Source organism: Micropterus salmoides, unplaced genomic scaffold, assembly GCF_014851395.1.
Source record: "Micropterus salmoides isolate LMB-PRFRI ecotype aquatic unplaced genomic scaffold, ASM1485139v1 Ms_hic_scaffold_2, whole genome shotgun sequence".
NCBI classification, from domain to species: Eukaryota; Metazoa; Chordata; class Actinopteri; order Centrarchiformes; family Centrarchidae; genus Micropterus; species Micropterus salmoides.
Window position 1 is genome coordinate 25,201,707 of NW_024041150.1, and position 24,074 is coordinate 25,225,780.

Here is a 24,074-nt window from a genome sequence, read left to right on the forward strand (position 1 = left end):
AATGTGGTGTCCTGGGTGGTGGTAGATTAGTGAAAGAAGGTCTGAAGTTATCAGCCTCGGGAACTTACTCACGTACATCAAACTAACCGGGTCTACTTCTCATTCATAATAGCCTGTGTGCTCTAAAGGAGTCATCACACTTTTTATAAAGTATATAAGTTATACGCAGCCTTGAGAATATGGAGCCCACTTTCACCACGAAAAATGAGAAATAGATGACAAATGACAAATTATAGAAAAAATATTGTTAAATGTTGGCTTTCTACTTCATGTTTTGTAATAAGTCAACAATTTTTGTTAAAGAAAAATGTATGATGAGATAGCAAATCAAGATTTGGACCTGCTATGTCAAATTGATGACACAGTTTTGGATTACTCAGTGAAAACGATGAGATAGTAAATCAAAAGTGTGACATACAAAGTCAAAGTGATAATAGTAAGTCAAAATATGATTTTGAGTCAAAATAATGAGATAGATTACTACGTTGAAATCTTCAAATTATAAATTTGAGTAAATCTATATTTTAAATTATAAATTTCAAATTTGACTTGATGACTTGAGTATTTTAATGTTTATCATGTTACTTGTTTTTTCTGATCATGGCACAAACGGGCTTCCATAAGATGTAGATTTGCAGAACTATTCAAACTATTTTGACTCCTTGTGGCAGTGAAAACTATAAAACATTAAACTGTAATCTCTGAAGAATCCAGTTTCTCTAGTTTAATAGACACTTCACGCCTGTTCCAAACTAAGGCACTAGGTGGGAGTAGGACACCAAAGTGAAAACAGAGGGGAGGGGAGGGACGTTTGTATCAGCCGTGCACCTCCTTTCAATGGACCTGTTATGGCATGTCAGTAACCTTAACGAGTTAGTTATGTACGATATCATTATATATTATCATATCAGTGCTTCAAAAAAAATTGTGAGATTGAGAGGTTGTCCATTCTGATTTAATTTTTAAAAAAGTGGCAGTAAAGTATCTCTGTTATAAATAAACCCATTGTTTATTATGCCTACTGAAACAACACAGACTTCAATGTAAGTAACATAAGACACAACACTGTGTAACACTAACCATAAATATTTAGAGGCTAATCAGAGTTTCTCTGGTGTTAGTAGGTTGGACGACCAAACAAGAAGTTTACAATAAACAACCAAAGTACCGGAAGTATGCGTTTTGGCTTTCAAAATAAGAGTACCAAAATAAATCCATCAACGCAAAATCATGTAAGCAAGATTTCTGGTTGAGAATGTAGGATAAAATACGAAGCCTACACTTGTTAATCACTTTGAAAGGAGATAATTGCTCAAATGGTTGTTTTCTGACATATTTAAGACTTTTACCTATGCAGTTTATGGTGAGACACCACTGTACAAAATCATGATTTTGATTCTGTCAATTTTCTGATTTCAAGTTATTTTGCAACAATTATTACCAAGTCTGTTAACTGCAGATCGCGTAAAAATTCATCTTTGTTAGCATTTTCCATATAAAATTCGACCAGTATTTTTACTCTCCCCACGTTGAACCATATATCTTTTAAAGGTTTGTTTTCTAGAACACAAGGTTAGCTAGTCCATAAATCATATCCATAAGATATGTGTTTGTGGGACAGTAACAGTCATTTTTATACGTGTGTTTTTATTGCGTTAGCTAATCTTTAACAGCCTTTTCTCAAAACGGCATGTTTCCTGTAAGCCTTGTCATTTATCTTTTATCATTCTCATTTTATGTGGAATTTTATCTGTACAGATGTGGGGAAAAGGTCCATCACACATATGACTGAAAATGGATTTGGGTGATATACAAATAGCTGTATTTTTTAAATAAAAAAAACATAAACAGTTGTATTTATATGTTTTTTTAAGCTTCTATTTATGTATACTTTCAGTTTGTAAAATTTCAATGGGATAACTGTGGTGTCTCGCCTGAAATTGTGTTGATTTATTTTGAAATTCCCTACCGGAAGCTCTGAACGTTACTGTGTGTGAGTTGGCGGTTTGGTACGGCAGCAGGGGGGTTGATTCACTCCTACCTCCCGTCCTATCCTCTCATAAATGCTGGTGGTAACAAAGGAGACAACAACAAGGGGATGAAGGGTGCTCAGACTACAAGCCTGTCAGAGAAACAATAAGAAACTGAACCGGTTCGCTTTTACGTTGGGGATTTATTTTATTAACAGTACCGTTTTTTCCTCCGCGAGACGAGTTAAAGTTCAAAGTAAATGTATCTGCGACCTGGACCCATTTTAACCTAAAACCTTTTTTCTTGCCAAAGCTAACTATGCAGGACTGACAACACTGCAGCCGAATAACTCAAGATAAAGATCCAGGCATGTCTGAATAAGATCGGTGAGTTTTATTGTTTGTTAATTTATGTTTTAAGTGAGATTAGTTAATTACTGGTAGTTTAGCCGACGCGGTTTGGTTGCCTTAGAAGGTTGAGTGTGTAAGCACCTGTTCCCTTATGGAAATCCTTTGTATTACTTGCCAGGGGTTTTATAAGATTAAAGTGACGTTAAAATACTGTAAAGTATTTATTTTAACCCTTGCGATATTACTGCAGAATAATCTTGTAATTGAATATGTTGGCATATTTTCCCATTTTGTTAAGGTGGGAAGGTATCAGTACGGGTCTAAGCCATATAATTGGCGATTTAAGGATACAAATAAGACCATTAGACAAACTTTGATTTGAACTTTTATGAATAGTCTGCCCTTGACACACAATTCGTCTTTAATAATTGTTATGTTGGGTTGTTATTAACATTTAGGTTAGGCCACTAAGTTATTGCAGCTTCAGCTGAGACATTTCCCCATGTCACAATCGTAATAAGACCTAAATAGCATATTTAGATTTACATATCTATGCATCACTCATGTCACCAAACCAGCTCTATATGTTTACTCCTCTTCCCTGGATTCCCACCCCTTGTGTGTTTGTTTGTGTGTGTTTTCCTTACCCACACACCTTTTCTGTCCCCTCTTCCTGTCCAATGTGGAGCTTCCACACATATCACATGTATTGTAATGGTAGCTCTCTTAAAGGCCCCCCTACCCATTCTCTATACACACTGTCCCATTAGTCTCCTGAGCAGATGGCATACTGTACAGCACACACATACACACACAGAGCACTGTGGTAATGGTCTCCCTCTTTATTAAGCACTGAAGGCAAGGATTGTTCTCAAGCTGGTCTGATTTAAGGGATCACACCATTTCTGATATGTATTGGATTTACCAGGACAAGCACACTTACTGGAATGAATGGCTGGCCCACTGACCCAGAGTGTGTGTAGGGGTCCAGTAGACTGGAGGATGTGGCTATTGAACTAACCAGGTCAATAAAGCAAAGGGAGACAATAGAGACGTGAAGTCTGGTGGGGGGCTGATTGAAAGAAAGTCAGGGGGGACTTGTGACCTCAAGTCTAGTCTCTTACTTGGTCTATAAGTGCATTAACAGACAATCTGAATGTGTTACCCCCCCCCCCCCCCCCCCCCCATCTGTGAGTACTTCGTGAGCGAACACACACTCTTATTTAAGGTTTATATGTCACCCTGTGGACAAACATAATAACCCAAGGGCCAAAAGTGAAACCTGCACACACCCACGCACATACATTGCTGTAGTGATATCATGACTCCTGATGAGATTATAAAAGAAGTTATTAGTAGCTTTAATTCTGAAACATGTCTCGAAATGTTCCTGAGAGCGGTGTAACTTGAAAATCAAGAAATTGAAGGAGAAGAGAAGGAGTGTTAGAAAATGGCTACAGTTGCATGGCTATAAAACTACTCTGTTTCATAATTAACCTCCAGATGTTTTCATGCCATGCGTTCTGGTATTGTGTAATTATTTTATACATGGCTAGTTGTCAGCCCAGAAATGCTTTCTCATCAAACTGAAATGTGACACCCTGTCTGTCCCATTGACTGACACATGCTGTACCATTCAAACTGGTCTGACTAGATGGTGCACAACATCTCAATTACAAACAGCTGCTGCCTGTGTGTTGTTGACTTTAGTGAGCTGTGTGTGTGGGGAAATAAAAAAAATAGTAAATTGCTATCTTTGATACTGTTTGCCTGCTTGTATAAGACACTTATCTTGATTACTTTATTTGTCACTGGTTCGGTCACAACTCTATATGAAATTGCCTGCACTGTACATGAAAAGAACAGCCTCTAATCTTTCCCAAAGCACTTTTAATGAATGAAAAGACTGATTTAGTGTTGCTCTTGCATAAAGTTGGGGGACTTGCGAGAAATAGATTTTGATTCAGCAGAGGCCAAGATATCCTGACTTTATGTCTACAGTGTGGTTCAAGTTCCAAAAACATCCTACATTTCCCATAATGCAACCCAGTAGTGTCCTATTTTCTTAAACTCTTAAAACTCCCTGCAGAACCACAGAAGACTTTAAGATTTTTCAATTGGACTTTGGATTATTGCAATAAATTAAAAAAACAAAAGTTTATAATACACATTGGGGAGGTAGAGCCGTCGTCTCGTAATCAGAAGGTTCCTTGATTGATCCCTGGATTGGTTATCAGTAGATAAGAAAAGCACTGTATGAATGCGATGAACCACTTTGATGGTTTTTGAGGCGTCAGCGCAATCACCAGAAGTAAAAAACTAACATTCGGCTATAAAGGGATTAGCTTGTGTTAACCACAGACTTTATTTCAGGCATCTAACCAAAAACCCATTCACAAAAACCCAGTGACTTCGAGTTGAGGGAACCAAAAGTGCACAAATGCCAAGTCATTTCTGGGTTTTAGGACTCATTCCTGCAGCAGGGTCATTTTTAATCACCTTATCAACAGTGATTAATAGGAGTGCAACTAGCCATTTTATCAATTTAATTATCAATTTACCAGTTGGTTAAAAATGCACATTATGTTTTCCCAGACCCAAGGATGATGCCTTCAAATGTCTTTTTCCCCCAAACAACAGTCCAAAACCCAAAGATATTACATTTATATATAAATAGCTGTGAAAAGCTGGAAAGTCTCATATTTGAGAAGCTGTGACCAGTTTTTGGTTTTATTTCTGTCATCAACTAAGGGATCGACTGATTGTTTTGAAACAACTATAGATATTTGGGGTTCATGTGACTCCCAGCTGCTCGTTGGCCTCTGTGACAGGCAACTTTCATTATCAATCTCAGTCAATCTGAAACATAATCACTGCATCTTTGTAGAAAAATGATTGTTGACTGCAGCCTTTCAACAATGTGTGTGTACTCCCATAAATCAGAGAGTCACACAAAGCAGTGCCGCAACGTCTTCTTCTGGATCTCTGCTTTGTGTGCTGCATGACTCAGAAGATGACTAACCCTTGTTTGGTTTGGGATTACATCAGCTGTTGCACACGCATCATCTAAACAACAAAACACATGGTGAGAATCTGCAGCGTGGCCATTTGGTCGTCCAAAATGGAAATTGAATTTCACTGTGTAATCATGTTTCTTTTCATAGACACAGGCTGAAAGAAGTGCCACGTTTAACTAGAGTTCTTTGAATAAGGAAACAGGTCAGTGTTTGAACTGAATCAATCCAGATTTACTGCAGTAACGGGTGTCAGCGTGTGTTCATCTGTAATTACAACATTTGCAGGTTTTTCAGGATTTTTCTGTCTACGAGATAGCAGTACACAGTAGGTTCACTTTTTTAAAATGTTTACATCTACCGGTATGTAAAGACCTCAGACAATGCTGTAGCACAGGACTTGTGCAAATGCCAATGAAAACATGGCCTCATGTGACCATGCCAACGACGGTCGTTAAAACAGCCAGGATCACTAACGAACCCTGCAGAGGTTAAATGGCTGGGATTCCCTTTCAGCCAGTTGGAACTAAAAAAGCCCCTCAGATGAGAGGCAAAACGTCTTCGAGTGTCTTTAACCACGTCCAGTTGCCCTTGATTTTAACCTTCATTTGATAGCTATGACCTGAATGACTGAGAATCTTCACAGACATTTAAAACAAACATTTTCAGAGCACTGAAAGGTAAAAGATTACAAGGAGCTTAAAGCTATCCAACAGACAGGGAACAGGGAGGGGTGATTATAAATATACATTTGTATTGAAACCGTGGGTAACTACTAATTGAATTACACTTGTGTGTCATGAATCATCTATAGCTTGCTACACATTATTATTTTACACATTCATTAACAGCAAACCAAAGAAGGATCGCCTTTCTGTGTTCACAACTTCACAGTGTTGTTTTACGTTCGATCGGTAATCATATCACATTTGAAATGAATCTGAAGTTTTCCTAGGCTGACTCTTGCTATCTTGTCTGAAATGGAAACCTTATCTTTGGTCATGCTTCGGACTCTTTCCAGTCATTAAAACAGTAAATTAATAAACAACATCATCCTTTTCAGCTGTGAGTCAGTAATAAATAACACTTGTAAGAAGTTGGACAGGGATGTCAGGGAACTTCACAATGGAACAATCAATGATCTGTAGCCGTATCTTCCCTTCATTGCGTCACCTTGTAGTGCTGTAGGCACACTACTCGGCTCACATCTCACGTGATCTCACTAGAAATGAGCGGGTTCCTTACAAAGCAAAGTTCAATTTTCCTCTGAGGTCTTAACTTCAGAGGGGGATTTGTAGCACAGAGCTTAAAGTCTGATGTTAAGATTATACTGTAATGGAAAATGACTATAATTTTGGTGAATCATTTTAAGAGCCCACAAGACAAAAACTTTGGGAACTGTAAACAATGGGTTCACCGTGTAATTGTAACGTTTCCAGTTCAAGTCTGACTTTTATTTCATTCCTATCTTTCTTCTTTCTGCATTACCTGTTAGCTCTCTACTGGGCATGACATCCCCAGAACAGTACATGAAATAAAGTGGTCTGCTTGTGCCTCCATATATGGTTATGGCTATTTATGGAGCCTGAGGAGGTGAAACAATGCAGTATTTCACAAGAAAGAAAATTAGAAAAAATGGCGTATAAAAACAAAATTTTCTGTAACAGAAAAATATCTGTGTATTTTATTTTTCTCATCTCTTTAATTGTTTTCTTATCAGTACACACGTTTGACTTCGTGTGACAATGCCAACGACGGCGGTTCAGACTTGGTCTCGGGTGTCTCCAACGACCATAACGACTGTCAGGAGCACTAACGAACCAAGCGACCATGACAATGAACCAACAGAGGTTACTCTTCTGGGATCTTAAACCAGTCAGACTTCTTATCTTTATATCTTGCGACCTTATAATATATAAGAAATACCACCGATTTTACACACGCAAACACACAAGCAAGTAAAGTTAAAGATCTTGAAGGAGTACGACTAGGTGAAAAATGTCCCGTAAAGCATTTTGTGGCCTCAGAGAGAGCTGCGCAAAGTCTGATAAATTGACTTAGGTGATGTCACTTGAGTCATTGTTATTCGGGGCTGAAGACCAGTTCGAAGTTTGAAATTGTAAAAGACAAAAAATAAAAATAAAAAAGACAAAATCTCTGGTTCTGCTGCATCGATACTTACTACTACTTTGCAATGTTAACTCTGTGAAGTACTCTTTTAATAATTTAATTAACTTTGCATTTGATATAATATCAGACTGGTTTTAAACTTATTTAAACTCACTTAATTTTAAACTCTTTACTCATCAGGTGATGAAGACGTGCTCACGTTGACCGTTGCCATCTAAACTTGAACTCTGACTGGTCAGGGCTGAGAGTGAAACACACAGTAAGCAACCATGTCTGTCCAGCAAGCATCCCAACGGCCCACGTCGCCTTCAGCCTTCAAACCTGAGGCCAGAACGAGACCGGGTATCCCTCCAAAACCGTCCACGCAAACCAGTTTCCCTCCTCTGGGAGACAGCAGTCCAAGCCTTTCTGGAGGGAAGGTCAGGAGCATTGTGGACAAGTTTACCAAACAGAAGTCTGTGCCGAATGAACTGGAGGAACATCCCACCAATGGCACTGCAGAGCTCACGCAAAGTAAACAGTTCAAAAGGCCTCCTACGATAAAGCCCAAACCATGCCGAACCAGCCTGCCGCTTCAGACTGGGCGAGAGCAGGCGCCTCCGCTGCCTGTGAAGAGAACCCGCACCCTGCAGAAGCAGAAAGGGATTGTGGGAGGAGAGGAGGGGGACGGCATCAGCGTGGAAGGAGGTCGATCAGGTACTGTAGATTGTTGTTGTACTTTCCTGCGCCCCGTGTGTTTAATGGGATTTGGGATTATAATAATAAAGGTGAGGTTTAATTACTAATCACAAATCTATCCTCAGATCAAGGCGAGAGTAGTACTGAAAAAAAACTGCTTCCAGTTGTCACTCTCCCAACTTCATATGTTAAAAATCAGGAAGCTATGTCATGTGATTTCTATAAAATGAAGTTAAAATGTTTTATGTGTGTGTGCGTGTCTGTGTCTGTGTGTGTGTGTGTGTGTGTGTCTGTGCTCCTGAGTAATGTGAAAGCAGGAAGTGACGCACGCTGTGCTTACTTGTAGTAAGATAAGGCACAAGCATTTATATCCATCACTCCATTCATCATCTTCTTATCCTCTAGTCCTTGTTGTTGTTGTTGTTGTTGTTGTTGTTGTTGCTTGGTGATTATACATTCGTAAAGGTAAAGCTTATTAAATCTTTGGAGATTTGTTTGAATCTGTAGCTTATTGACGGGATGCCCTTTGCTGTGTCATGATGTTCAGCATTATCCTGACTCAACAAAAGAGGAACACAAAGACGTAGCATGTTATTGGTTGTATTGATTTGTGAGTTCCCTCCGCAGTTACACATTCTGTACTCACTTCCTTGTTTTGGTTCCCTCTGAGCAACAGGAAGCCTTTAGGTGTGACATTCTGTGCCTATATAGCCGCATACCTTCAGTACTGATGGATATCTGCTTTTCACTGGTAATCAGGGCTGCAACTAGTGATTATTGTCAGTATCGATTCATCTGTCTTCAGTTCAGTTTTCCTTTTGAATTTACATTTTGCATTACCACAATCCAAGTTAACGTCTTGCATTTTTTATCTGACCCAACAGTCGGCAACCCAAACATATTAAATATAGAATTATCTAAAACAGTAAAAAGCAGCAAATCCTCATATATAAGAAGAAGCTGGATCAAGAGAAAATAAGCTAAACTATTAATCCAATTTCGAAATACTGATTAATTAATAACTTCAGTTGCTATTTGAGCAGATGTGGAGATCGAATTTAACTTAATGCAAGCACATGTCTGAACAGCTCAATTCTGTTTGCATCTTCATTTAACTATATTATTATGTAAGTGCGAGGGCTTAGTGGGCTTAAACCAGCTAACAGGAAAGGTAAGGCAGGTTCATGCTCTGGGTCATTAGCAGACCTCGTGAGTGTATGTTCACTGACCTTCCAGCTCTTCACCTCGGTCTCTCTTTTTTGTCAGGGTGACAACAGCTGGACTAAAAGGGGAGAGACTGTAGTTCAGGCATCAAGCTAGCAGACACGTGTGTTTTCTGGGAATCTTATATGTTTACAGGAACTCACTGGCTCCACAGATTAAAGTGCAAATCAGTGTGATACCATTAGGTTTCAACGTGAGGTAGGTAATGCATTGGAGGCTAAACATCAGGCAGGTTGACAGTATGGGGAAAGACAGAAAGATAAACTGGGGGGCTAGAAGATGGCCTTTGGTGTTGGCGTTGCATGTGCTCACACGTTGTATGCTGGCACTGTATCTCAATAAACATTGCTGATGTTGATCTTACCTTCACTTCTTCCATTTCCTTTTGCCCCCCCCCCCCCCCGCCTCCCTCATGCATTGCTCCAAACTTCCCATGAATATTTGAACACACCACTTGCAGACGTGCTGCATTTGCATAGTGATGAACCGCTGACTCGACAGTCCATTGTGGGCCACGTGAAGCTGTTGTGAGGAGAGCAGATGGAAATGGATAAAAGCTCTATCTGGGGATGCACATGTAGGAAAGAAGCTGACAGGAAACAGCTCATTCACACTCATTAGCTTGGTGCTTTAGACTGGGATGTGGAGAGAAAATTGAGCCACTACCTTCTATAGAAACACGAAAATGTTGTAGATGTGACAACTGTTCTCCCATTTTCATGAACATTTCAAAGCAGTTTCTGTGTTGCTTCTTTTTGATGCAGCCCCTGATGGAAAAGAGGTGGAGGTGAAGCTGATTGGAGGAGGTGAAGTGGAGGCGGAGCACAGTTCACACACGCCTCTCGGTTCCTGCTGTGACGCAAGCTGCAGCTGTGTGTGCCACCTCCAGTGTCCGGGCATGAAACTAATATGGGTGCCAGTTGATGAGGATGATGGTGGGGAGGAGGAGGAGGTTGGAGGTGGAGATGAGGATGAGAACGATGCTGACGAGCAGAGGGGGGAGAATGGGGAGGATTGGGAGGAGGATGAGGAGGCAGAGGGGGGAGGGCACCACAAGGCAGGGGATGAGGTGGACAAGACTCCTGTGGCTGATGAAAGTGAAGTGTTGAAACAAGAAAAGACAAAGTTCCACCATAGTTTGGGTGTTTTGATCGCTGATGGTCACAGGAGATGTTCGGACCCGGGCCCTGCCTCTGTTCTCGCCTCCCTTGCTGTCACTCGCTCTCAGTCTCCCCCAGTTCCCCCAAAACGTGTTCCATCACCACAAATGCTCCAAACTCACAGCCAAGATGAAGATGAGAATATTTACGAGCTCACCCTTCCAGCGTTCGACCCCACTCCAGTAATAGTGCGCAAACCAGCCCGCCGGTCTAAACTGTCCAACAGCACCTCACTCACAGACCAGACGTCCCAGTTTCAGAAGAACACAGAACCCACCTCAAACCCGCACGACGTGGTGCCCGTCGTCCCACCGAGGATGCCTGTTAATCAGGACAGCCGCAGCCTCACGCTGGCGCTCCGGGGCGGCATTCTTCTCCCCCAGCCCACGCTGGAGGAGTGGCGCACCTTGCTGCCCTCGTCCACCAACAGCCTCGCCGCCAGCCGGCTGAGCCCCCAGCGGCCCATCACTCCACCCCCTTCCGCCCCTCACAGACCCCCACCTCCACCGCCAAAGACAGATCCCCGGAGGCTCAGCTATGTCTCGCAGCAATCCCTAACACCCAAAAGCGGTTTGTACCGAACATTATTATCTTTGCCTGATATGAGCTATAAATGATGCACAAGTTGTTCATTTTCTGTGTAATCAAAAGTGTCTTGTCTTTTTAGAAGGAGGGGAGGATGGAGGGAATGAAGAAGAGAAAGAGGACACACTGGAAGAGCCGTGAGTTTTCACTCCAACCCCGTTTTACCTCCTACTTACATCATTCAAAGAATAAGGCAGACGATATTCTATATTTTTCTATTTGTCAACAAATCATGAAAAGACCAAACTATCAATGAGTTAAAGCTTTTTCCTCTGCGACATAAGCCTCTATTGTCCAGAAACACATCGGTGTTATTACCTTGAACATGGGCATTGTAGTTTAATTTTAATCCTGCTGCCGTAAATACTCACTGGAGCTCCAAATGTGATTCAATCCATGGCTGAAAATAGTCCCCAGCAAATGTACTATTTACTCCTGTTTCAGTAAGGCTAAAAACTGCAGCGCAACAATTTTGCCTTTTTAAAAAAGACTGAAGTCTTGAGTTGGAGCCAATGGGCTGAGAGCCGCAGACAGAGTAGGGAAGTCGGATAGTATTTGGAGGCGGACCAACACATTTTTGGTTTTGTTCTTTTTGTGGGATTTGTTGACTGTAGGAAAAATATATAATTTCACGAGCCTTATCATTTAAGACAGCACTGATGTTCTTGAGTGTGGAGGAATCATTAACTGTGTCATTCAATCTTATGTTGGACAGTTTGGTTTCATAACATCCGACTGATCACTGTCTCCTCTTTCCATACTTCCCTCAGGAGGGGGTTTTCGTTCAACTGGAAGCCCCGGCTGCAGGATGGTAAGCCTGACAACCTGTAACAAACAAACCAGAAACAGAAAAAGATGAGTCAGGCCAATGTCGCAGTAATGCTTTTAACAGGATACAATCTCAGTATGTTGGGATGTTGGTCACGCGCCATTATCATTTGGTGAATTTTTCCATGAGCTGTAATGATTGCCATTAATTTAATACTTTGTTTGCACATTTAGAGCAACTATTCACATTCAGTCTGCCCTTTGCAGTTAATGTGTCATTCTGGTTTAAAATTAGTGCGTAGTTTTGATTAAACTGGTCTTATTTTGTGTGTGTGTTACTTGCGTACTGGGGTCTACTATTAGGAACCTTTGTGACTTGTTTCCCCTCAGAACCTCTGTACCAGACGTACCGTGCCACTGTCATCACCAAGGAGATCCGACGCCAGACAGTTTGCCGTAACATCAGTAAAACTAGCGTGGACTTTGCTATGGACTGGGCACCCCGTCACGCCGAGACTGGAACTGGTACAGGGACTGAAAATGAAGCACCGAGGGGCATCCCTGTGCCCACACCGGGCCAGAACACCTTGTGGCAGGACCTCCCGGCTGTTCGGAAGGGAGGGGTGCTGGAGAAGCTCACCCCTGAACAGTGCAAGTACCAGGAGGTGAGGGAGGCTAATGTACTGAGGAGAGACTGCATGAGGAAAAATCAATGCTGCAAGGAGAAGACAAATGGGAGACGCAGTATTAACTTTTAAATCACATCTTAAAGTAATAATGTGATGGTTTTTATATAAATTAAGGTCCACTCTGCCTCAGTCTACCACCCACTGCTGTAATATAATATTGATTGACTCTATCGCCACTCCATGAAAGCTTTTATAGTCACTCTTCCAACTTTCCGACATCAGGCGAGGATCCTTTAACGTAGACGAAGTGATGCACTTCTGTTCCTGCCTCTCATAATCTCGACACAACACATCCAGAAAATACATATTGGAAAACATAGGGGGCTTGTAAATAAACCTGGTCATTTGTTGATTTAATCGAACAATAAGAAGAGGAAATAAAAACAAATACAATTCTGAATCCAATAAAACAGATTGTAGTAAAAACAGAAAAACAACAAATCAATTTGGCAGTACACTTTAAGAAATGGATTCATTCACAAAAAATACGATAGTTTCAATATCATTTATGGAGAATATTATAAAAGAAAAAAAGATTTACATTTCAATTTATCGTTTGGCTCTCTGTTTTCTTACTCCCTTACTTTTTTACTTACATGTCATCTGGGGGTCTATTGTGGGCTAATAAGGGCTTTCATATTAGAAATAATTGTTAATAACAGTCATTCTTGCTGTTGATCACCTGAACTTGTGTGAATCCTTCAAACTTTTAGATGTAAGTTGTGCCTTAAGCAATGACTCCCTGAAAAGAAGCATTTTATTCAGCGAGTGGTGTCTTTTTCTCCACACATGTAGGATAAAGAAATCTTTGCTGTAAGTGTTATGTTTGTACGCCATGTTGATCCACTTTTTGGTCTTAATTTCCAGCTCATTTGTCACATCACTCACCTTCTCTTTGGCAGAGTATGTTTGAGGTTATGACATCAGAGGCGTCTTACCTGCGGTCGCTGCGAGTTCTGACCGAACACTTTCTGGACAGCCGGGAGCTGGAGGAGACGATGATCATCAGAGAGAAGAAGACCCTCTTCTCCAACATCCTGAGGGTCAGAGAGGTCAGCGAGAGGTGAGGAATGGCAGGAGGAAGGAGGCAGGGAGATAAAGGAAAAGGGAAATAGGAAGGCGATTCATGACTCGAATTGCCGCGAGGTCACTTGGTGTTTCTGGAGACAGGAAGGAAAAGCAAAGATGTAATGAGTCATATCCATATTTGAGGCTAGGTGGTGGTCAGTTTAAGCTTTGTTTGTCTTTGTCTAGTTATTCTTTACGGTTCAAAAGCTTTCTTCAGATCTTTGCTGTCTGACTCCACAGGTTCTTGAAAGACCTGGAGGACCGCATATTCTCAGACCTTGTCTTCCCTGACATCTGTGACATAATTCACTACCACGCCCAACACAACTTCCCTGCCTACATCGACTATGTCCGCAACCAGATCTACCAGGAAAAGACCTACACCTGTCTCATGTAAGGAACAACAGTCTGTCTTCTCCAGATAGTTCCCTCTTTCTTAGAATTTAGACGGGGAGAGATAAGATAGGACTTTTAGGAATGCAAGCTGAATGGATCTTAACTGCTTTTTTAAAATAGAAATATGTTGTTTTCATCCACAGCATTTTGTAAAGCATGGGGAGCTACAACTTCCTCATAGTAAATGTCTTATTATTATCAGATAGGAAGCAGGAGCACGAAAGATGAGCGGAAACACTGCCATTAAATGAAACTGTATCCTCTGAAATCTCCTGTCTCCCTCCTTTTCTCTGTTTCATAAGCATAGGAACATTACAGCTGCATTACTTGGCATTTATGTGTGTCTACAGGAAGAACAACGTGGCGTTTGCTACGGTCATCACTCGTCTTCAAGAGTCACCTCTATGCCAGCGGCTGCCCTTCATGTCCTTCCTGCTGCTGCCCTTCCAGCGAATAACACGCATCAAAATGCTCGTTGAGGTGAGAGGCATCATGGGAATTGTAAAATTCTACCATCCACGTGTTGCCACTTCAAACAATGAAGAATAAGTACAATAGCTTGATAAATACAGCTGGAGGTGATTAGCTTAGCTTAGCATAAAGACTGGAAGGAGGGGGAAACAGCTAGCCAGGCTCTGGCTCGAACTGCTGTTCACCAATAAAAAGTTACAGCCAAAGGTGTCATTGACACTGGGGATGCTGGGGATGTGACCACTTTTTGAAAGCAATTGTTAAAAATCTCCTGAAAAATAGCTTGCAACAAGAAATAACAAATTAAATTGCTTTGAGAAAGGTTTATTTGCACAATAAGAAAACATGCAATGCAATTTAAATCTAGAAGAAACAAATGTGCAATGTCCAAGAAAGGAACTTTAAGCAACAACAAAAAAACCTACTGATTACTGCTTTATATTCTATTATAGCCTATTTATATATTTTGAATTGTCACCTGCCACCTGAGGTTTGTGTTTACCTTTATATAAAGAAAGACATTTTCAGCATAGGTTGGTGCAAAAAATGTCTCTAGAATGCAGGAAATTAAGAGTTTAATGCTCAAAATGTTCTGTGGGAGGACCCCCCCAGACCCCCGCCAATCATACTGTATATTTCAACATCAAATATTTCTTAAACAACAGAGATACAACATGTAGATTAGTGAGCTTTAGAGGCCATTTATAGGAGTATTTTTTTAAAACTTTGTCTCCTGTGCTTCTAGTCTTAATGCTAAGCTAATTTCCTTAATACTAATAATTCCTTAATTGCTTAATACTTAACGCAGCGGCATGAAAGTGTTATCAGTTTACTTGTCAACACGTTGAGTTCATCACGGTGTGTTGCTTTGTGGAGTTCCAGCATAATCTCCCCTGCTTAAACTCGTCACTACCTCTTGACAGATAAGCAAACACATGGGCACACCTAGCCTCAAATTAATGACTCTGTTTGCATTCAGTTGCTAAAAAAGGCGCCCTGTTGCAGAAATAGAAAGTTGTTGTTTGTCGTTTCAGAACATCCTGAAGAGAACAAAGGAGAAGACGACGGAGGAGCAGGCCGCCTCCAAGGCTTTGGATTCGCTGTCGAAGGTAAACACCGTTCACTCTTCACCCTACCTTCTGCCAGTAAATTCATATAATTTGAGTCTCAGTGCTTTGCATTGCACTGGAATGTTTACGTCAGCCATTGTTTGAGTGAAGGATTTCCTATTGATTGAGCTCTGCAGGGACAGTGACTCATATGTAGCACTAAGGCAAAGGCAGTACTAACCAGGGAGTCATCACAGGGTAAATTTCAAAGAAATGAACCCGATACTCCCAATGAGACCCGGCCAGTTTTATATATAACGACAGCAAAATGTGAAAAGCAAAATGAATCTCTCGATTAATATTTCAATATCTTGTCTTTTGTTGTTTTGTTTTTTTATCACACACAGATCATTGATGAGTGTAACACACAGGTGGGAAAGATGAGACAGATGGAGGAGTTAATCCATGTGTCTCAGACACTGGAGTTTGACAAGCTCAAGGTAAACTCAAGCACACACACATACACGTGTGTTATTTGTCAGCATTTTAGTTGGACATTTATTTTGAAAATGAGATAAATGGTCGCGTCTTCTCCAGGCCATCCCGATCATTTCACAGACACGATTCTTGGAGAAGAAGGGAGAGCTGCAGGAAATGTCTAAAGGAGGAACTCTCTTCAACATGAGGGCAAAGTTCACCCCCGTCTATTTCTTCCTCTTCAATGATCTGCTCATCATTGCTGCCAAGAAAGGGTGAGGCAGAGATGATTGGTATTCAGCACCAATTATAGACAAACACAAAAGGGGCTGAGATATGTCAACATTTGCAACATTTCTACACATTTTAGGCCACACTAGCAGGATGGTCCACAACTTTGGTCTAGTCTGAAATAACTGAAACTATCAGATGGACTGACTGAATTTTGTAGGCCTTCATGTTCCCGGAGGATGAATCCTAATGCCTTTGGTGATACTCTTTTCATGTAGCGCCACCATCAGGTCAAAATTTTGATGGTTTATGACCAAATGACGATAACAAATGATATTCAGCCTCAGATGTACTGTGCTACTTAGTGAATGTCAGTATGCTAACACACTAAGATGGTGAACATAGTATAAACATTGCACCTGCTAAACATCAACATGTTTACATTTAGCTGAAAGTAGCGGCCTCGCGGCTTTTGTTAACATTTTTTACGTCAGAAATTCTCAGAATGCATTTTTATCTGGGGACACTGATACATTTCAGTCACATTCCTCTTGAATTCCAGCAGAAGTTAGGTTGTGTCAAACACGTTCCTACATCACAGTGGCCTAAATATTATCAATGTGTGTCACCCATCAGTGTCATTTTTTAAAAATAAATAAAATTTGCTTTTTTCATACACAATTGGGCATCTTTGATTATAATTTATGAGGCAGAGCTGAATCAACTGCCAACAACTACACAGCTGCTAGTAAACTCTGTTGAAGTAGCTGCTGTAAAAAGCCACTTATTCTGTAGCTTCATTGTACTGCGATTTAGATTCAAGATCATAAATTGCGGTTTATCATTAACCTTGCTAACAATAATGGTATTATTAAGTTATGGGAGGTTGGTAGTGGTCTGTGGACTCATCTCACTGTTCAGGATGCTTCATATTTTTTCTCCTTGGACGCTGTGCAGAGGAGAAAATATCTCCACCTGCCTCGTTTGACAAGCTGTCTTAACGCCACTAACAACGGAGAATGTGACTACTGCAGACCGCAAGAGCAATCATGAGTCTCTAAAAGTGTGTCGTCACTAGTGAAATGATTCCAAAGTTCCTCTAATGTAGCAGGAAGTCAAGTTAAAAGAGATTTCAGAGGAATAGAGGAAGATTTCAAATATGCCATTATTGCCACATAGATATGAAATACAGAAGACATACAACATGCATATTATACAAAGTGCAACTTAATTGCATAATACTTCACATGCTCCAGTTTTTATCACTGCTATAAAATTATAATTAAGAGAATAATTCACAAAATTTATTAGTCTACATATTTATTTCCTTTAAGCTCCTAAAGGTATTGATTAGCTAATATTTTGCTACTTTGCCCTATTATAAAAAACGACTAACTCACCCTTCTTTTTCTTGAACAGTGCGGAGCGTTTTGTGGTACTTGACCACGCCCACCGTTCTCTGGTGCAGGTGCAGCCAATAGAAGAAGGTGGGACCATCGCCGGCACTGCCGAGCACTGCTTCAGCCTCACCCTGCTGGAAAACCACCAGGCCCGCATGTTGGAAAGGGTGTTCAAAGCTCCCTCGGAGTGAGTTGCTCTGCATGTGCTTTGGTTTGATTTGACCGATGAGAATAGTAATCAATCATTACAATCTACATATGAAGTACAGTTCAATTCAGTTCAATTCAATTTTATTTATATAGTGCCAAATCACAACAACAGTTATCTCACAGCGCTTTTCATAAAAGAGCAGGTCTAGACCGTACTCTGTGATGCTATTTACAGAAGCCCAACAATTCCCACCAAGAGCAAGCACAAGGCGACAGAGGCAAGGAAAAACTTCCTTTTAAGAGGCAGAAACCTCGAGCAGAACCATGGCTCGGGGTGGGCGGCCATCTGCCTCGACCGGTTGGGGTGAAGGAGAGGGGGGCGAGGGGGAGAGAGAGAGAGAGGGAGAGGGCAGAAGAGGAACAGAGAGAAAAAGAGAGGGATGGAAGGAGAGAGAGGGGGGGGGGGAGACAGCCTACACAATATACAAACACAGAGGTACAGACAGTAAAGGTGATGTTGCTATAGACTAAATGAAAAATGGTACAGATATTTATAGTAATGTTAATGATAACAATCGTAATGTTAATGATTATAATAACAATAATAGGACTAGCAACAATAGTCGTTGCAGCAGAGGGTGTCGAGCAGGAACACGGGGGCAGCAGGTGACTCGCAGCCACAGATCCAGACTCCACAGCTCCAGAGCCAGAAACACCTGCAGGAAGTGATAGCAGGAGAGAGGAGAGGGACGAGAAAGCACAAGACTACCAGAAAGGGGAGAAGTTGTGTTAGTAACATGCAATAATGGGATGAGGTTGCATATAGAGGGAGAGAAAGTAGAGAAGAGAGGAGCTCAGTGCATCATAGGAAATCCCCCAGCAGTCTAGGCCTATAGCAGCATAACTAAGGGATGGACTCAGGACTCACCTGAGCCAGCCCTAACTATAAGCTTTATCAAAGAGGAAAGTCTTAAGCCTACTCTTAAATGTGGAGATGGTGTCTGCCTCCTGAACCCAAACTGGAACCTGGTTCCAAAGGAGAGAAGCTTGATAGCTGAACGCTCTGGCTCCTAGTCTACTTTTGGAGACTCCACAAGTAACCCTACATTCTGGGAGCGCAGTGCTCTGGTGGGGTAGTAAGGTACTATGAGCTCTTTAAGATAAGATGGTGCCTGACCATTAAGAGCTTTGTAGGTAAGAAGAATGATTTTAAATTCTATTCTGGATTTTACTGGAAGCCAATGAAGAGAAGCTAAAACAGGAGAAATATGATCTCTTTTCCTGGTTCCTGTCAGAACACGTGCTGCAGCATTCTGGATCAGCTGAAGAGTCTTAATGGACTTTTTCGAGCAGCCTGATAATAAGGAATTGCAGTAATCCAGCCTAGAAGTAACAAATGCATGGACTAGTTTTTCTGCATCATTTTTAGACAGATGTTCCTGATTTTCGCAATATTACGTAGGTGAAAAAAGGCAGTCCTTGAAATTTGCTTAATGTGAGACTTAAACGACATGTCCTGATCAAAGATAACTCCAAGATTCGTCACAGTGGCGCTGGAGGCCAAGGCGATGCCATCAAGGGAAACTATATCTTTAGATAATGCGTCATGGAGGTGCTTAGGCCCCAGAACAATAACTTTTATTTAAGTTTTATCTGAGTTTAACATTAGAAAATTACAGGTCATCCAGGTTTTAACATCCTGAAGGCACATTTGAAGTTTAGCTAACTGATGAGTTTCATCTGGCTTGATCGATAGATATAACTGAGTATCATCTGCATAACAATGAAAGCTTATGGAATATTTCCTGATAATATTGCCTGAAGGAAGCATATATAAAGTGAAGAGGATTGGTCCAAGGACAGATCCTTGAGGAACTCCATGACTAACTTTGGCGTGCATGGAGGACTCATCGTTAACATGTACAAACTGAAATCGATCTGATAAATAGGACTTAAACCAGCTTAGAGCGGTTCCTTTAATGCCAATGAAATATTCCAGTCTCTGCAATAGGATCTGATGGTCAATGATATCAAATGCAGTACTAAGATCTAATAAAAGCAGTTAGATATAGGTCTATAGTTGGCTAAAACATCCGGATCAAGTTTGGGCTTTTTCAGAAGAGGTTTAATTACAGCTACTTTAAAGTACTGTGGTACATAGTCTGTTGATAGAGATAGATTGATCATATCTAGTATAGAGGTGCTGACTAAGGGTAAAACATCTTTAAGCAGCCTAGTCGGGATGGGGTCTAAGAGGCAGGTTGATGGTTTAGATGAAGAAATTATTGAAGTTAGTTGGTAAAGATTGAGGGAAGCAAAACAGTCTAAACATGTATCTGGTTCTACAGCTGTTTCTAAGGTTCCTGAGTTAAGAGATAAGTTGTTGCCAGTTGAGGGCAGGTCTTGGTGAATTTTGTCTCTAATAGCTAGAATTTTATCATTAAAGAAGCTCATGAAATCGTAACTACTGAGAGCTATGGGAATACTTGGCTCAATACAGCTGTGACTCTCTGTCAGCCTGGCTACAGTGCTGAAAAGAAACTTTGGGTTGTTCCTATTTTCCTCTATTAATGACAAGTAGTACGCTGCTCTGGCATTACGGAGGGCCTTCCTATAAGTTTTAAGACTATCTTGCCAAATTAAACGAGAATTTTCCACTTTGGTGGAACGCCAATTCCTCTGTTACTTTGTGACTAGATAATGTATTTAGAGCTGATGGAATCGCATCCTTAAATTTAGCTACAGCACTATCAGACAGACATCTTGTATAGAAGTTTTTGCCCAATGGCGTGTAGTTCAGCAATACAAACTCAAAAGTTATCAAACAGTGGTCAGATAAAGAGGGATTCTGTGGGAACACTATTAAATGTTCGATTTCAATACCATACACCAAAACAAGGTCGAGGGTGTGGTTAAAACAGTGAGTCGGTTCATGAACACTCTGAGAGAAGCCAATTGAATCTAATGAGAGATAAACGCAGTCCTGAAGCTGTCATTCTCAACATCCACATGAATATTAAAATCCCCTACAATAATAACTTTGTCCGTTTTAAGGACTAAAGTTGACAAAAATTCAGATAAGAATTCAGAATACGGGCCAGGTGCTCGGTACACTATAACGAAGAGAATTGGTTGCAGTGATTTCCAACTTGGGTGCGAAAGACTAAGAACAAGGCTTTCAAATGAGTTATAGTTTGGTTTAGGTTTAGAGCTGATTAGTAGGCTAGAGTCAAAGATAGCTGCAACTCCACCTCCTCGGCCTGTGCCTCGAGGAATGTGAGTATTAATATGACTGGGAGGGGTGGATTCATTTAGGCTAACATATTCTCCATCACCCAGCCAGGTTTCAGTAAGACAAAATAAATCAATATCATAATCTGATATTAGTTCATTTACTAGTACACCTTTAGAAGAGAGAGATCTGATGTTTAAGAGTCCACATTTAATTTTCCTATTGGTTTGCACTATTGCTCTTGTGGTTTTAATTTTTACGAGGTTTTTATGCACAGCTCCTCTTCTGTTTACCTTTGATTTAAATAATTTCGATGGTCGGGGGGCAGACACGTCACTATAGGATTTTCACTAAGTAACTCCTGAAATGGAGGAGCAGAGAAGTGTGTTAGACTGCGACTCTGCGTAGGATTTTGGGTGGGTAACTGCTGAATTAGAAGGGCAGAGAAGTGTGTTAGACTGCGACTCTGCCTCCTGGTCTCAACTCTGGGTTGTCATGTATTTGGTCCACTAATAAACTTGGCCAGATTTCTAGAAATGAGAGCTGCTCCTTCCCAAGTGGGATGGATGCCGTCTCTCCGGATCAGACCAGGTCTTCCCCAGAAAGTCCGCCAATGATCTACAAAGCCCACATCGTTTGCTGGACACCACCTCGACAGTAAAATACTAATTCCTAATGGGTAGCACTTCAGAACATATTACTAAGACTTAAAGTAGTCATCAAGAGCAAATTACAAGTGAATCATTTAATTCAAGGCAGAAGAAACAAGTGAGATCTATCATTGGCCATCAACCATGTGCAGGATTTGAGGGAAAGTGGCCTGAAACCAACACATAAACTGCACACAATTTTCTCCAGGATTGTCTTTAATTTCTTTTTACAAACAAAATGATGCAGAAGGATCACAGAAAAATTATTCACATGGGGGCTTTAAATATGATTTGAGAGGCGCTCTTGCTCCACAGTTCTTTGTATATTTTCCAAAACAACAAACAAAATACAACCCTCATGTTTCAAATAACAGATGCAACATGTAACAAGGCCGAGCAGCAGGGACGTGTTGGAGCATAACATCGGGCATTTTAAGTCTTGTCACAAATCTGAGGCTTCTTTTTATTTAAAAAGTCAACTGTTTCTGTCAACAGGTCAGACATGCACAGGTGGATGGCGGCTTTTCCCAACCCCACCAACCCAGAAAGAGAAGAAGAAGAAGTGATATATGAGGACTGGGGTGAGGATGCACACAAAGTGATACTACAGCATGTGGTTTTGTGCGTTTCACACACATCCACAGATTCTCATGTTTATACATTTTTTTGCGTGCATGTCAGATTGTCCTCAGGTGCAGTGTGTGGAGCAGTACATTGCCCAGCAGGCAGATGAGCTCACCCTGGAGCCCACTGAGATCATCAACGTCCTCCGCAAAACCAACGAGGGTAAGAACGTGGAGGGAAACCCAGAAGAAAAAGTTATTTTTTTATGTGGCAGACTGTCGCGGAGATGAGCTGGCCTTGAAATCTAAAATACGTTCAGAGAAGATGATTGCATACAGGAAACATCTCTTCCTTTTAAGTGCTTTCAATCTGTGCTTCTGTCAAATTACCAGTGATTTTTCAGATTTGACATTATCAGTCTGTGGATCTAGACAGAGTAAGATTTCAGACAGGTTTCCTATCAAAGAAGTCAAATGTATTAACATGACTTTGCATCATTTATGCTCTATCCTTTGACTCTGCTTGTTTATACACCCTGATCTGCCTTAATCCTCAAACCCCCTCCACCGTAGCAGTTTATTGATTTCTTTCGACTTTCTTGCATGAACGATACAGAAACCTCCAATCTTCCCTTGTTTGTTCTCCCCCCACCCCAACCCACTCCTCTCCTCTCCTCCTATCTCCCCCCTCTTCCTCCCAGGCTGTTATGAAGGGATCCGCCTCTCCGACGGTCAGAAGGGCTGGTTCCCCGAGGCAAACGTCATCGAGATCACCAATGAGCACGTGAGGCGGCGAAACATCCGAGAGCGCTACAGAGTCATGCAGGCTGCGGGCATGGTCACCAAGACCAACACCGTTAACAGAGATAATTTTTAAAAGGACTATAAATGGAGAGAAACACTTCAGACTATTCCGGGAGCTTTATTAGCTGAAGTGTCAGTTTCTAACAACGACGAAATGAAAGATAAAAGGAGAAGGGTGACTATCATGAGACATCATACCAGAAACGCAGTCGTCACCTTTTTAAAAACTGTGTGAGTGTGCCTTTAAGCAGCTGGGAGCTTGAGGTAGATCATTTACTACTGACACTGAATGTGCATGTGTGCATTCAATAACAGAGATCAGCGTCTGGCAGCAGCAGCAGCGCCTCCTCTTGTGAGCACATAGCCCTGTGTTGACGTGTCATCGTGCTCTGCTGTGAAAGCTGCAGTTTGGAAATGCCGATCATTCTAGCCGCTGCTCGACCAGATTGTCCAAATGTCAGACCGGCTGCAAAGAAAAGAGTCGGGTGTTCCCGTAAACGCCTCTTGTGCCACAGTTGTCACACGCACGCACAAGTTGAATCCTCTCATTCCTGGCATGCACAACAACCAGTCGCAACAAGGTGGCCCGAATACAGGACATGACATGTTTTATGATACTTTCTTTTATGATAAAACTAAACACAACATGATGGACCTGCAAAGAAATTTAATTAGGAAGTGCCTTTTACTAAAACTCAGCACACAGACCTACACGAACACTTGTGTCGGCATCAAATCAAGAACAACAGCTTTGAAAGTGCATGTAAATGTGGGCTGAGCTATTGTGCCATTATGTTTCAGATCGTTGTGCTGTCCACTAGCCTTGTAGCTTATGTCACTGGCCATTGTGGAGTATTGCTGTAGCTCCCCCCCGTGAAGATACACTGTATATGTACAATTTGCTGTAAATAGTAAGTGGGGGGTGGAGGGGATTCTCTCCTTCAGAACAGTGGTAGTGCTTTTAATAAAAGTCTGTCCTTTAAACTCTTTGTTTGTTATTCAGTGACAGAGACT

At 41.2% G+C, this 24,074-nt stretch overlaps 1 protein-coding gene across 1 annotated transcript; it reads left to right on the forward strand.

Annotated features, from left to right (window-relative positions):
- Positions 1 to 2,031: 2,031 nt before the first annotated feature.
- On the forward strand, positions 2,032 to 24,044 carry arhgef15b (Rho guanine nucleotide exchange factor 15b). The gene is made up of 16 exons (XM_038732276.1): positions 2,032 to 2,357; positions 7,646 to 8,161; positions 10,132 to 11,097; positions 11,195 to 11,249; positions 11,883 to 11,923; positions 12,271 to 12,545; positions 13,472 to 13,632; positions 13,878 to 14,030; positions 14,384 to 14,513; positions 15,539 to 15,613; positions 15,961 to 16,053; positions 16,151 to 16,305; positions 17,681 to 17,848; positions 22,189 to 22,274; positions 22,375 to 22,479; positions 22,958 to 24,044. Exons 2-16 carry the CDS (start codon positions 7,735 to 7,737, stop codon positions 23,131 to 23,133), a joined length of 3,066 nt encoding a protein of 1,021 aa, XP_038588204.1. The 5' UTR covers positions 2,032 to 2,357; positions 7,646 to 7,734; the 3' UTR covers positions 23,134 to 24,044.
- Positions 24,045 to 24,074: the final 30 nt, after the last annotated feature.

Excerpts from the sequence above, each read along its gene's own strand:
- arhgef15b (XM_038732276.1), top strand. The coding sequence starts at position 7,735 with ATGTCTGTCCAGCAAGCATCCCAACGGCCCACGTCGCCTTCAGCCTTC. Across the intron at positions 11,098-11,194 it reads ATCCCTAACACCCAAAAGCG|AAGGAGGGGAGGATGGAGGG; the intron begins GTTTGTACCGAA and ends TTGTCTTTTTAG. Across the intron at positions 22,480-22,957 it reads CCTCCGCAAAACCAACGAGG|GCTGTTATGAAGGGATCCGC; the intron begins GTAAGAACGTGG and ends TCTTCCTCCCAG.